At 49.3% G+C, this 15085-nt stretch overlaps 1 protein-coding gene across 2 annotated transcripts in view; it reads right to left on the bottom strand.

Annotated features, from left to right (window-relative positions):
• The window catches only part of LOC135810272 (protein sax-3-like), a 41455-nt gene continuing 26370 nt past the window's right edge, over nucleotides 1-15085 (bottom strand). For both annotated transcript variants that reach the window (XM_065323752.1, XM_065323754.1), the window contains exons 15-24: nucleotides 14402-14671; nucleotides 13072-13356; nucleotides 11585-11872; nucleotides 9789-9895; nucleotides 8349-8550; nucleotides 7822-7982; nucleotides 5965-6121; nucleotides 5469-5594; nucleotides 3229-3535; nucleotides 1-2307 (exon numbers count right to left, since the gene is read on the bottom strand). In XM_065323752.1, coding sequence (XP_065179824.1) covers nucleotides 1320-2307; nucleotides 3229-3535; nucleotides 5469-5594; nucleotides 5965-6121; nucleotides 7822-7982; nucleotides 8349-8550; nucleotides 9789-9895; nucleotides 11585-11872; nucleotides 13072-13356; nucleotides 14402-14671 — 2891 coding nt within the window. In that variant the 3' untranslated portion in view covers nucleotides 1-1319. The remainder of the gene's footprint in view (nucleotides 2308-3228; nucleotides 3536-5468; nucleotides 5595-5964; nucleotides 6122-7821; nucleotides 7983-8348; nucleotides 8551-9788; nucleotides 9896-11584; nucleotides 11873-13071; nucleotides 13357-14401; nucleotides 14672-15085) is intronic.

The following is a 15085-nucleotide window of genomic DNA, read 5'->3' as shown; positions in this document are numbered from 1 at the left end:
TGTGTGTGTCCATGCGGTATTCAACACATCAGCAGAAATATCATGCCAATGACAATGGTATGCACGTGAATAGAGAGGAAGATTCCTCAAAAATCAATAAAATTCAATTATTATTAATTTTTGCCTTTGGCATACTGAGAGTGAGGAAAGTGAGCTACAGTGTTAAGAGTTTGAGCACTGCAGCAGGGTTTTCATCAATACGCATGCTTAAAACTATGACTATCTATAGCGCTATGCACAGGTGGATGACCATGGCCAGAAGGCAAATACTGGCACCAGACAATGGCAGAACATTGTCAGGCCGCGCAATCGGAATGAAAATCATTTAGAATAATTCTATGGATCAATAATTCATCAGCTGCTTTTGCATGTAGTACATACATGTACATGTAGATGCATGGTTGCGTGGGGTCCTCTGCAATGGTGCTGCTGCAAAGAACCTATGCACGTTCATGTCCAGGAATCTGCACCTCACTCACACATGCACACTCACACAGGCACACTCACACAGGCACAGGATTAGACGACTTGCATGCATGCCTATCCTAACCAACCTAGTGGGCGGCGTGCATGCGGATGCAGGACAGATCTTTCCCTAAAGTTAAACTACTTTCCAGAAGGATGGGTTTGCCATCAATTCGTGTGTGTGTGTGTGTGTGTGTGTGTGTGTGTGTGTGTGTGCGTGCGTGTGCGCATGTGCGTGTGTGCGCGCGTGTGTGTGTGTGTGTGTGTGTGTGTGCGTGTGTGTGTGTGTGTGTGCGTGTGCGCGCGCGTGTGTGTGTGTGTGTGTGTGTGTGTGTGTGTGTGTGTGTGTGTGTGTGTGTGTGTGTGTGTGTGTGTGAATTATAAAAAATCATAGGAAATCTCATGTCATGCACTGCGTATCGGTAGATGCTGGAAGAAGCCATTGACAATGTACATGTACATGTATATTTCAACTACTACTACTAGTAGCAGTAGTAGTAGTTAAACAAGCTTATGACGTCACGCCACAAGTCCAGTATTCGGGGAAAGTCATCACCCGTCGGAAGAGCTAGAGGTACAGTGGTGTATATATGTACAAGGATGAGAAGGGTTGAGAGATCGCCAGGAGAAGGGTTGAGAGATCGCCAGGAGAAGGGTTGAGAGATCGCCAGGAGAAGGGTTGAGAGATCGCCAGGAGAAGGGTTGAGAGATCGCCAGGAGAAGGGTTGAGAGATCGCCAGGAGAAGGGCTGAGAGATCGCCAGGAGAAGACAGGAGGGAAAAGAGCTGAGAGATCGCTAGGAGAAGACTGGAGAGATCGTGAAGAGAAGAGCTCAGGCGTCCCGCGGTGAATACTCAGTACATCATCATGGAGGATGATCCACCATATCCGCTAGCACCGCCACCGCTCCCTCCCTTCTTCTTACCCTTGACGGCCTTGCCCGGTGTGCCCGTAGCAAAGTCGTCCCAATCCGACTCACTGGCTTGGGACGTTCGCTTCTGCTGCTTCTTTCCCTTTGCGTCCTTTTCTCGCGCTTTCCTGGCGTCCTTGGCAGCCTTCTCCGCACGCTTCTGCTCCTCTTTCAGTACCTTCTGACGGTGTTTCTCGGCAGCTGCGTCTTCCTTGGCGCGTTGTTTCTGCCACTCACGGAAGTCACGCTCCTCTCGCTTCTTCGCGTCGGCTTTCTGCTGCTTCTGTCTTCGCTCCTCTTCTGCCTGACGAGTGCTGAATGGAGCTCCTCCACCGCCACCTCCTCCTCCTCCTCCTGCGGATCTGGGCTGGCTCAGGGATGGATCCTCGTATCCTTCATCGTCATAGGCACCACCGTCGGTCTGTTGCTGCTGCGGCAGGGAGTGGTTCGATGGACTGGACATGACGGCGTCCATCAGCTGTCTCTTGTCGCCGTCTTGGTAACCACGCTTGGCCAGTGCTGGTGCCGGTTCCTCGTCATCGTCGAAGAAACTCTCCTGTTGTTGCTGTGCGGCGACGGCTGCCGCGGGCTTTTGCTTCTTGGCCGATTTGTTCGGCATGCTGTACAGATCAGTGTCCGGGTCTTCATCGTCCTGCGCACTGGGGTAGCCATGATTGTCATGGTAACCATGCTGGGCATGAGCTGCCGCCGCTGCTGCTCCTCCGTCATCATCGCCACCGTTGTAGTCGTCGTCGAAGTCGTCGTCTCCACCGAAGTGTGTTTCGCCCTCGTTCTCCTCGTCCGGGTACTCTAGCGGGTTGAAGTGAGCCTGCGGGTCCGGCTCTGCGGGAGTATAATCACCACCGCCATCGTCTTCACCATCATCGTATGCAAAGGACGTGTCAGTCCGTTCCACCATCTTTGACTTTGGTCTGCGGGAGAGAAAGTGAGAAAGAAAAGAAAGCGAGAACGAATTATTAAAGAAAAGCATGCAGCCTTCGTTTGGACAAGTCCTGCAATTACTGGTGCATACCCTATATTTTCTATTTATTAATATAAGCACCGTGCTTATATTTTTTCAACACCCCTCTACCCCGTGCTTATACATGTATTGGAGACCGTGCTTATATTTTTTCAACCAATGCATCCATACAGAGCAAGAAGAAATACATGCTAGATATCATGCATGCAGCACTGATTTCCACCAAGACCGTGCTAATAATAGAGACTGTGCTTATAATGTTTCGAAAGGTGCTCACAGTGTGCTAGTATTAGAGACTGTGCTAGTAATGGAGACCTGTGCTTATAATAGAGAATATACGGTACTTGCCAACCATACCGGTTTTCCCTGTACTATACTGGCATACTAGGGTGACTACCGGCATACCGGGGCTTTTTGACTTTGATCGAAAACTACCGGTATTGGCACTGAACCATGAGTGTTCAAATGAAGGTTGTTTTGTCGTGTGACAAGGGCACATGCGGCCCTGCATTTCACAGAATCACACATGTAGGGGGGGGGGGGGTCTGACAATAAAGAAACTCAGGTTTTCGTTCCCCAATAAGCAATGTGTTGGAAATGAATGAAAAATACCACACGTGCAATAGAAGCGCACATCACACATTACACATGCACACCACACATACAGTGGAACCTGTATAAGACGACCGCTCAAGGGACCTTCAAAACGTGGTCTCCGTTACCAGGTGGTCTGCTTATACAGGGTCATTTGACTGGAAATAGCATCCCTTGGTCCTGGTATCAGTGGTCTTCTAGGACAGGTGGTCGCCTTATCCGAGTGGTCGCCTAGACAGGTCTTACTGTACAACAGGTCACACACTCCAGCACTCACTTCTCAGGCGGACGTACGACTTTAGGCGAGTCGTGATACTGAGCAGCTTGGACGTTGCTCACAACAGCCGCTTTCCGTGCTGGCTGCTCAACCGTATACCTATCGTCATCCCTGGAGGTCAGGCGAGTGCGATCATCACTATCGTCATGGTGACCAGCTCTAGCGTCATCATCGTAGTCATGGTGACGGGATGACTTGCTTGGATGCTTGGCTTCAGTGTGTTTGGGTTTGGCTGTTGTGGAGGTGGCGACTTGGCTTGAGGCGGTCTCTCCCTTCCAGTCATTCTCGGTGTCATACAGGGAGTCGCCTGCATGCATGGTAGACAAACACACAAACACACACACACACACACACACACACACACACACACACACACACACACACACACACACACACACACATACATCAGAGTAACATCACAATAACGCTATGCACTGGTATGTGTTCATATGCCTGCAGTTATCCAGAGGGTAAGGTTTTCACAGACAGAAGAACGAGCAGTTGCTGTGTCGTCGTAATTCCTCTCTTTTTCCCTTCGGCAAATTGAGCCCTCTACGGGCGGTGGATAAACCACACATGGAGGGTAAAGTTCCCTTAGCTTCGACCATCATACTTGTCTGTGACTGACAGGTAGGTGTGGGTGTACTGTACTTGTATGATTAGTACCCCTGGGGCATTAATTTTTCGATGTCCATCACAGATGGGGCACTACTCGGTATTCAAGAGAGGGTACTATTCAAGAGAGGGCACTATTCAAGAGAGGGTACTATTCAAGAGAGGGTACTATTCAAGAGAGGGTACTATTCAAGAGAGGGTACTATTCAAGAGAAGGCACTATTCAAGAGAGGGTACTATTCAAGAGAGGGCACTATTCAAGAGAGGGTACTATTCAAGAGAGGGTACTATTCAAGAGAGGGTACTATTCAAGAGAGGGTACTATTCAAGAGACAAAGGGCACTATTCTTTCAATGCTGGTACATGTTTCGCAATCCAGCATAAAAGAAACAGGGAAGGCAAAGAAAACACAGAGCCTAAAGTTTACTCATAACCATGTATAAACAATTAAAATGAAACAATTCCAGAACGTTTTCGTGTGACCATCATCAGTGGAACATCGTCACATAGTAAGAATCACTAAAACAACCAGTTATATAGCTAGAGTAACATGAAAAGAAGCGTGAGAATGCAGCACAGCTAGCGGTAATGCATAACGCGTGTAGTGTGAACCTTTGCAGTGTATCTGAGAATGGTAGCAGTAGATGAATGTGGCAGCTGTGAGTGCGTGTGGACAAAAAACTGGTAATGTTGTAGCACTCACACTTTTTAAATAATACGCACTCACCAGTTTTTTGTCCACACGCACTCACAGCTGCCACATTCATCTACTGCTACCATTCTCAGATACACTCAAAGGTTCACACTACACGCGTTATGCAAAACCGCTAGCTGTGCTGCATTCTCACGCTTCTTTTCATGTTACTCTAGCTATATAACTGGTTGTTTTAGTGATTCTTACTATGTGACGATGTTCCACTGATGATGGTCACACGAAAACGTTCTGGAATTGTTTCATTTTAATTGTTTATACATGGTTATGAGTGCACAATTGATATTTTTTCATTGCTATTTTACGACTGTTGTCTCCTCGTCGGTTACCTAAAGTTTACTGTAAACTATCACGACTGAACAGAAACGACAACAAGAACTGTGATTTTGATCCTGAAATCACCAGTGGAGTGACATGGACAAGAACATTTATTATACAGCAAAAGAACGCCAAACTTGCACATGCGCTTGGTTACAAGCCAGGGGGAGGCACAATTCAAGATAGGGCTTTATTTTTTTTTCATTGGCTCTCAGAAACAGGGGCACTATTTAAGAGAGGGCTCTAATCCCGCATATACGGTATAACAGTATATAGTGCTGCTGAATTATATCCAGTAGAGTCACTCGGGTACACGCCGCGCATTGCGCAGCCCTAGACCTGCAAACACTGGGCTGAGAAATGGTGCAGGGCGCAACACTGACTCGTGCGAGCGGATTTCATTGAGCCGCATTGCATATGTGTGCGCGCGCGTGTGTGTGTGTGTGTGTGTGTGTGTGTGTGTGTGTGTGTGTGTGTGTGTGTGTGTGTGTATGTCTGTGTGTGTGTGCGCGTGCACGTGTGTGTGTGTGTGTGTGTGTGTGTGTGTGTATGTGTGTGTATGTGTGTGTGTGTGTGTGTGTATGTGTGAACTTACGTTTGGTTGACTTGCGATGGTTCTGAATCAGCAAGAATAGGAGTATGATGATAAGAAGTCCGCACACAGATCCCACCACTATGCCAGCCACACTACCTGCTGATGTGCCCTCGTCAGTTGTAACAGCTAAACAAGAACACACAGAGAGCACACAACGCATGGTGGCCTTGCTTCCTGGATGGGATGGGTTTCTGAATACCTCTCCCAGGTCAGTGTAGATACTGAAGATATGCTCAAGTAGGCTAGCGTAACTATGCTGTCATGCCGGGAAGCAGGGGCCTCACATGGCAGTGAGGTGTGGTACGACCGGGGGGGGGGGGGGGGGGGAGATGTATCCCTGAGGCAATTATGGGGTTTTTCCACCGACAGAACATGTTTTAGCGCTCTACACGTGCTCCGGGCACACCGTCCTGGACGAAATGGGGGGTACGGCCATTGTCGTACTGGTTGTACTGTGTGCTACGCCCCTGGGAATAATGCGTATGGTACGACTCACCTAATGTCTGAGCAGCCACAACCGTCGAGTTCGGACCACGGCCTGCATCGTTGTACGCTTGCACTTTGATATCGTATGACACGCCGGCCTTTGGTGAGTCCAGCCTCTGTAGATACCGCCTATCCTCGCTTGGCCCCATATCGGCTGGGGCTGTAACCTGGTACAGGGACAAGGAACAGTACAGAGTACACAGAGTAAGGATTGTTATGCAAAGTGTTTTTAATTATTTGGTCCGTCTAATAGTAGTAATAGGTTTTTTTTCATTTGACCCGACCAGACCCAACAACGCTTGCAGACCAAAGCACGAACAGTTCACCAGCCACACTCCACGAAAGCAAGTAGTATTACTCCTGACAAGTCTTGTTTCGTTCCATATATTAAAAGATACCGGGAACTCATCAGAGGAGAAGCAGTTGTTGAATGAAGGGGCTAAGCTGAATAATGAATAGTGTTTTTGCCTGATGATCGTGGAAGCGAGAAACTCTGAGTGGCAATAACATTTTATTCCACTTTACTTATAAGGAAGCTCTGCACTTTCCGGCATTGGGGACTTCACCTCAGTGGTAGCAACTGAAATCCGATCCCTGATCTTTGTGCTGGAGTGCAGTACCGATTCTAGCGGTCTCCATTCTGTAGTGTTGCACTCCCGTGCTGGGTGTTTGCACTCTGTAGTGTAACAATCCCATGCTGGGTGTTTGCAATGTGAGTGCACCGCTCCAGTGGTCGGATTTCGGTTGCCAGCACTTGACTTCGTCGTTGCACATAACCATACCAGTAAAACCGTAAAAGTCCGTAAATAAGTACGTATTTACTTTCGAATTTAGTGACCACACCCGTACTAACTTTCGGGTGGGTACTGACTTCCGGGCACGAACTAAACTTTCGGACCTGACTTGTGTGTAGCGGAGAAGGTCATTTTCATGTCGATGTACATGCTACGTGCTGCATGTGTGCACCGTACCGGTACTTATTTCGGGCAGTATGTTTATCGGGCTTGACTTGACTTCAACAGACAGAGCCAAAAGAATGAAGGGGGTATTTCTTTCGAGCAGGTACTTATTTACGGACTTTTACGGTAGGTAAACGCATACAGAGAGAGAGAGAGAGACAGAAGCAGGAAGACAGGCAGGCAGGCACACTCTCACTTGCACACAGACATGTACATTGAGACTGCCATGGTGTGCTGTATACATGTAGCATCCTTTTACTACTTCAAGTGAACAAACACAGTTGTTTAAGTAAGACTCGGATGGAGAGCCAAGGATTAAATTTAATGTAAAAGAAAGGGCCAAAATGTTCATAGCTAGTAACATATGTAGGTCCTTTTCTTTTTCCAAACGGCCAAAATGTTACTTCTTACCCGTTCTGGCTACACAACATCTTGCTTATACAGTAAAACCGGTGACTAACGACCACCCCTTGGGGTCAGAGAAAGCGGTCTTTAGTGGCAGGTGGTCCTTAGTTGGAGGTTTGCACCGCACAACCATGTATGCATGTGAGACCGTCCGTGCCTGGCGCAGTGGCCTTTAGTAGCAGGATGGTCTTTAGTTACAGTAAAAGCTGTCAAGGCGACCGCTCGGATAAGGCGACCACCTGTCCTAGAAGACCACTGCAGCCGGGACCAAGGGATGCTATTTCCAGTCCAATGAACCTGGATAAGGGGACCACCTGGTAACAGAGACCACCTTTTGAAGGTCCCATGAGCGGTGGTCGTCTTAGACAGGTTTCACTGTACAGCTTTTACTGTGTAACCGTTAGTGTTGGACACACACTACGGATAACATGTAACATGTTGGTCCTTTCATTTACATTTGTTTAATTAAGGGTGTTTTATCACAACTCTCAGCCTCTTCTTACCCATTCATAGTTTTCCAGAGTCTTCTCCGTGACTCTGTAGTAGACTGTGAATCCGAGTAAGCGTCCCCGCACAGATGACGGTGGTGGGGATAGCCAGGACACAATGATACCGTTCTCTGCATCTACCTCAGTCGTTACGTTCACCGGTGCTAGCAATGGAGCTGTGGATGGAATAACAAAAAGGAAGAACTGTATTGTTGGGTGGTTGACATTCCGCCATTGTGTGTGTGTGTGTGTGTGTGTGTGTGCGTGTGTGCGCGCGCGCGTGCGAATGTGTGTGTGTGTGTGGGGGGGGGGGGGTCGTGTGTTATCGTGCCGATCAGTTTAGAAAGAAAACACTTGTGGCTACGATCAAACCAGACGAGTATGAGCATTTGACCCAAAGATATGCGGAGAGAACTCTGACGCAAAATCCAAAGCTGTCTATCAACATGAGTGATCGTTTAAGGCAGAAATCTATTATTTTGAGTGTGAAGTGAGCATGCTCAACACATACATGCCAAGCTAAATGACAACAGATCACTTACGCAGCTCTCCCGTAGTCATGAGAACCGGCTGACTGGTGGGCCCCGGTTGGCCTACCCCGCCGTCACACGTTGCCCTGGTGCTGGCCTGGACCGTGAAGCTGTACTCGGTGTACACGTGCAGCTCCATGGCGACTACAAACATGTCCTGAGTTGCCATGGTGACACGGGGAATCGAGCCGTTACTCGGCACATCCCATGTGACCTAAGAATTGGGAAAGCAAAGAAAACGTCAAAGAACCCGGTGGGAACATGTTGTTCAAGAACACGGTGGAAAGAACACGGTGGAAACATGTTGTTCTCTCTATTTCTGTTCCTAAATTAGTTAATCTGAATTCTTTCTGGGCAATATCTGGGTCTGGATAGCACCGTAAAGTACCGTTGATCCACCCCCTCTCTAATTGCCGCCCCCTCTCTAATTGCCGCCCCCTCTCTAATTGCCGCCCCCTCTCTAATTGCCGCCCCCTCTCTAATTGCCGCCCCCTCTCTAATTGCCGCCCCTCTCTAATTGCCACCCCCTCTCTAATTCCCGCCCCTGTCAATTTTCTACCTGTGAAGCGACTTCGGCGTATACAACGAAATACGATGTTGATCCGACGCATGCACTGCTGTACACAATACGTGCCAGTGCAGGATGAGAACGTGCACAATCCAGCACATCGAGTCTGAACTTCCACGTTGTTGTACGTCGTATTGCACTTGACAGCCTTGATCTAATTCCCGCCCCCTGCTGAAACCCAGCTGGGAAGCGACATGACGTTTGTGTGTGTGTGGGGGGGGGGGGGGGGGATCAACGGTACTTTACGGTACTGCCAGCATTTCCAACTGGAAAAGTCTGTGCAGTAATTTGTGCAGAGTGCACTGTTGTGGCCATTGAAACCCGCTGGAATGACCGGGGCTGGGGCTAGCGCATACAAGCACCGTAGTGCTAGTGCACACAAGCACCGTAGCTCACGTATACACTGCAAAGATGGAACAGCAGTGCTCGCGGCTGAAAGTCCAGCGCCCCGTGTCCGCTTGACCCCTCAATGTCCACACCAGGGAGTTCACGCCACTGCAGACCACTTCAGCAGGTAATCTCCAGTCTTTAGAGTCTATAGTCTATAGTTTTTAGTTTACTAGGTGCTGGGGTGCTGGGGTGGTGCACAACACGTGATGTATAACCCACCGCTTCAAAAAAACCACAGAGATAAGTGCTTGTGTGTGTGGGGGGGGGGGGGGGGGAGATTTGTGTGTATGTGTATATGTGTGTGTGTGTTGGGGGGGGGGGGGGGGTGAGGGGTGATAATATTATCCAGTCATGGCAATGACAGTGGGAAAATCATTATCCACACTGAACATGATGATGACTACAATCATCGTCATGGTAACACAAATTAGCATTGCTAGACAGATTCGACCAATCATCACACAGCAACACAGCAACACAGCAACACAGCTTACCAAGTAAGTTGCAACTGGTCCAGTTGCCGGAATCGGTGCTGACCAAGTGATGTTGAACGTTGTGATGTTCAGTGTGGTGATAGTCATCTGTGGTGCAGATGTAGGGGCTAGCATGTCGAGTATACACACACACGCACGCACGCACGCACGCACGCACGCACGCACGCACGCACGCACGCACGCACGCACGCACGCACGCACACACACACACACACACACACACAGAGAAACACACACACACACACACCGGTCTTCCGAGGATCGTTCAGCACATCATTGCTTCCCCGCCTCTCAACTCTCACTAACATGGACGTGTCCTCAACGACTTTTCACTCCACCGCCATTTACACTCTTTTCTTTCAGGAACTTTGGTCTCATTCACGGAACCCATCCTCCCAAAGACTCTTCGATCAGCCCCATTAAAACTCCCCTTGAATCCCCCTGCACTCCTCAGTCCCACTGGCATCACCAGCCCTCCATGCATGACCCCACCCCCAATCCTCTCCTCCACTACACGCAGTGAATCACCCACATCACACTCACCTCTACTGCACATAGTGAATCACCCACATCCCACTCACCTCTACTACACGTAGTGAATCACCCACATCCCAGGCGCGTGCCCCGTATGGGTTCCTGGGTGCCCGGAACCCCCCTTCTTTCACTCAAAATGCAGGATTTTGCTTCACTTTTTGAAAATTTTCCCGGGGGAGGCCCCCCCTTGAAGGGCACCGGCGCACGCGCCTGCATCCCACTCACCTCTACTACACGTAGTGAATCACCCACATCCCACTCACCTCCACTATACACGTAGTGAATCACCCACATCCCACTCACCTCCACTATACACGCAGTGAATCACCCACATCCCACTCACCTCCACTATACACGCAGTGAATCACCTACATCCCACTCACCTCCACTATACACGTAGTGAATCACCTACATCCCACTCACCTCCACTATACACGTAGTGAATCACCCACATCCCACTCACCTCCACTATACACGTAGTGAATCACCCACATCCCACTCACCTCCACTATACACGCAGTGAATCACCCACATCCCACTCACCTCCACTATACACGCAGTGAATCACCCACATCCCACTCACCTCCACTATACACGCAGTGAATCACCCACATCCCACTCACCTCCACTATACACGCAGTGAATCACCCACATCCCACTCACCTCCACTATACACGCAGTGAATCACCCACATCCCACTCACCTCCACTATACACGTAGTGAATCACCCACATCCCACTCACCTCCACTATACACGCAGTGAATCACCCACATCCCACTCACCTCCACTATACACGCAGTGAATCACCCACATCCCACTCACCTCCACTATACACGCAGTGAATCACCCACATCCCACTCACCTCCACTATACACGCAGTGAATCACCCACATCCCACTCACCTCCACTATACACGCAGTGAATCACCCACATCCCACTCACCTCCACTATACACGCAGTGAATCACCCACATCCCACTCACCTCCACTATACACGTAGTGAATCACCCACATCCCACTCACCTCCACTATACACGTAGTGAATCACCCACATCCCACTCACCTCCACTATACACGCAGTGAATCACCCACATCCCACTCACCTCCACTATACACGTAGTGAATCACCCACATCCCACTCACCTCCACTATACACGCAGTGAATCACCCACATCCCACTCACCTCCACTACACATAGTGAAAGCACTGGTCACTGAGGCAGGACTGGGCCCCACGGCATTGCACACCCACATCCCACTCACCTCTACTGCACGTAGTGAAAGCACTGGTCACTGACGCAGGACTGGGCCCGACGGCATTGTACACATGTACACGGAATAGGTACCCGGTATGCGCCTGCAGACCAGTAGCATTGTACACTGTCCTCACGCCCAGCCAGACGGGAGTCGTAAAGTTAGTACTTCCAGCCTCGGCCCTCTCCACGGAGACGTTGGTGATGACGCTGCCTCCGTTTGATCCGAAGCTCCAGCCGATTTCAACGCTTGATGACGTTCTGCTGCGTTGAACGACAGGTGATAGTGATGGAGGAACTGAGAATATACGATTCACACACAAACAAATTGACAACTGAGAATACAAACAACATTATTTTATACATGCCTTTTTCTGATTTCTTCTCCAGTGCATGATTTATTGCATTTAAAACCATTGCGTTAATTTGCCCGTAAAAGAGGCCTAATTCGATTTGTGAAAAGAAAAGAAAGTGGTGACGGTGGATGTAAAAAAAAGAGAATACAAACAAGTACATGATATGCATGCAAAAGCGCTGATCCCCGGGGAGCTGCAGAGAGTGCTCAATGTCAGAGACAGAGCTTAGCACATAGCAGACTCAGCGGAGGACGTTCAGGTTGGTTGTAACTCTGAGTTTCATGCCGCTGGGCAACCATCAGCCAACTGATACTCAGATCTACCCAGCAGTATGATATTCACACATAGAAATTATGTCATGTGTGTGTGACATGTATAACAAAGCTGCGTGAGGCGTCTTTCCCATTGTTTACAAAATTTGTTTTCCCTCAAACTTATGAATTGTTTGTTTGTTTGTTTGTTTGTTCGTTTATACTGAAGTAGAAGAAAAAAGGACCAAGGAACTACAAGTTACGCTATAATGTCCACTAACACCACCAGTTACTAAACAATCACTTTTTTTCTTCTACTCAAGTCTGTGGACAGGAACTGTTTCGCTCTATTAGAGCTCATCAGCACAGCTCAGAGGACTGAAGCACAGCTCTTTGCAATGAAATACGTTTCCGTGAAGCAAAGCATTTTTATAAAGAGCTGCAAACCCCGCCAAGAGTGCTCGAAATGCTGCAAGAGCAGTGAGCAGTGAGTTTTTTCTTCTATATATTAATCCTTGGCTCTCCATCCGAGTTTGTTTGTTTATTTTTATTTACTTCACCAAAATGAACAGGCATGTTATGCCTTCTGAGCCGGTGAGAAGGTGTATGGCAGGTAGGGCAGGCATGGCCAGGTATGGCAGGTATGGCAGGTAGGGCAGGTATGGCAGGTATGGCAGGTATGGCAGGTATGGCAGGTATGGCAGGTATGGCAGGTAGGGCAGGTATGGCAGGTATGGCAGGTAGGGCAGGTATGGCAGGTATGCCAGGTATGGCAGGTATGGCAGGTAGGGCAGGTAGGGCAGGTATGGCAGGTATGCCAGGTATGGCAGGTATGGCAGGTATATGGCAGGTATACGGCAGGTATACGGCAGGTATGGCAGGTATCTCACCTTGTACTGTAAGGATGGCAGTGGATACAGCACTGCCGGCTGCAGTCTGCACCGCACACACCCAGTTGCCATCACGCTGAGGTGTGACGTTGATCAGGAGCAGCCGATCGCGTTGCTCGCCCAGCAACAGACTGGTGCTGGTGTTGGTGATCTGAGTGACGCCGAAACCCCACGTAACCACGGGCAGCGGTTTCCCCGTCACTCGGCACACCAGCGTGAGGTTGGTGTTGACGTGAGCGGCTATGCTGGAGAAACCGGGAGTGAGGATCTCGGCAGTCGGCCTCACTGTTACCATAACAACCAGAGTAGAAAAATATTTTCTGTTTCAGGCCAAGAAGGGTGCATACGATTAACAAAGATAGAAATGTTTGCACTGAAGATGTTGTTCAGAATGACGAAACGTCTGGAAAAGTATCTTTTAAAACACTTCCATCTTGTTAGTCATACCAGAGGATGTACCCAGTGTGCTGACAGTGCTCAACACCATGGCGGAGGCAGAGCGTAATACAGAATAGAACAACAAGGACAATCAAGGCTTGTTTGCTGCTACTTAAAGGTGCATACTTTCGCAATCATCAGGCAACCCTCTGTCTTGTTCATCATATGCACCTGTTGCTCAAAAAATGGACTTGATTATACAATACGAGTGGCTAATCAATGGCTTGTCCACCACTTCCCATGAAAAAGAATGCGCACATTGTAGAAAACTTGCAAAGTCCTAGCAGAAACCTCCACACTGTTTCACAACAGATAACAGAGTGGCCAGTGGGGGAAACAGTTCACCATTCCATTCCCTGTTCCCCATGGCTGGGATTTCGAGATGCCGCTTTTATTCCAGAATAGATGGTACTTATGCACCCTCCCCCCCCCCCCCCCCCCATGTTCAGCAGGCCCGCCAGACCCGGTCCGGTTGGTCAGGTTATAACCGGACCAACTTTGTGGCCACCAGCATAATTTTCTGTGGAGGGCATGTCTACCCGCCATATCATACACAAACTGTATGAAAGGCCATGGTACTACCGGACCAGTCAAAACCTGCTTCCGGCTGTGCTGTTCAGTACCCCATCTGCATGAAGCAGTACCCAGAGCATTACACCAAGCAGTACCCAGTGCAATACAGCAAGCAGTACCCAGTGCAATACAGCAAGCAGTACAGCAAACAGTACCCAGTGCATTACAGCAAGCAGTACCCCGCGCATTACAGCAAGCAGTACCCCGAGCATTACAGCAAGCAGTATCCAGAGCATTGAGGAGACCTGAGTACGTCCAATACCCCGAGGCTCACACTAAGCCGTACCCAGAGAGTGCATTGAGGAGACCTGAGTCTTACCCTGTACAGTCAGTGTAGCCATGGCAGACATCTTTCCCACACTGTTCATGGCTGTGCACAAGTACTGTCCTTCATCGTCTACCGTGCTCCCGGGAATAGCCAGTGTTCCCGTCGGTGATATGCCGTAGCGACCAGTTACAGGCAGTGCTGTTCCGTTGCCATAGCTCCAGCCAATGACGGGTGCTGGATCACCGGCGCTAACGACGCAAGGCAGGAATGCCACCGCTGGGCTGATTACGGTGAGGTCAGATGTTGAAATAGTCGGCGGTTCTGTGCCAAAACATACACGCATGCACACGTGTACACACACGCACAAACACACACATACACACACACACACACACGCACACACACACACGCACACACACGCACACACACACACACACACACACACACACACACACACACACACACGCACACACACACGCGCACACACACACACACACACACACGCACACACGCGCACACACACACACACACACACACACACACACACACACACACACACACACAGGCATGTAATCCTTACCGTCTGCACATGGTCAGACGCGGAAACACATGAAAGGGAGCAGATTTTTGTGCATACATCCATATGCACTCGTTTAACAAATTACTGTAGCTGCTGCTGATGATGCTGCCACCGCTACAGTCTCCGCAGCTGCTGCTGCTGCTGCTGCTTATGCT

This window comes from Sycon ciliatum, chromosome 2 (assembly GCF_964019385.1).
Source record: "Sycon ciliatum chromosome 2, ocSycCili1.1, whole genome shotgun sequence".
In the NCBI taxonomy this organism is placed as follows: domain Eukaryota; kingdom Metazoa; phylum Porifera; class Calcarea; order Leucosolenida; family Sycettidae; genus Sycon; species Sycon ciliatum.
The sequence above is the reverse complement of the archived record's forward strand: the minus strand, read 5'-3'. Positions and strand labels throughout refer to the sequence as shown.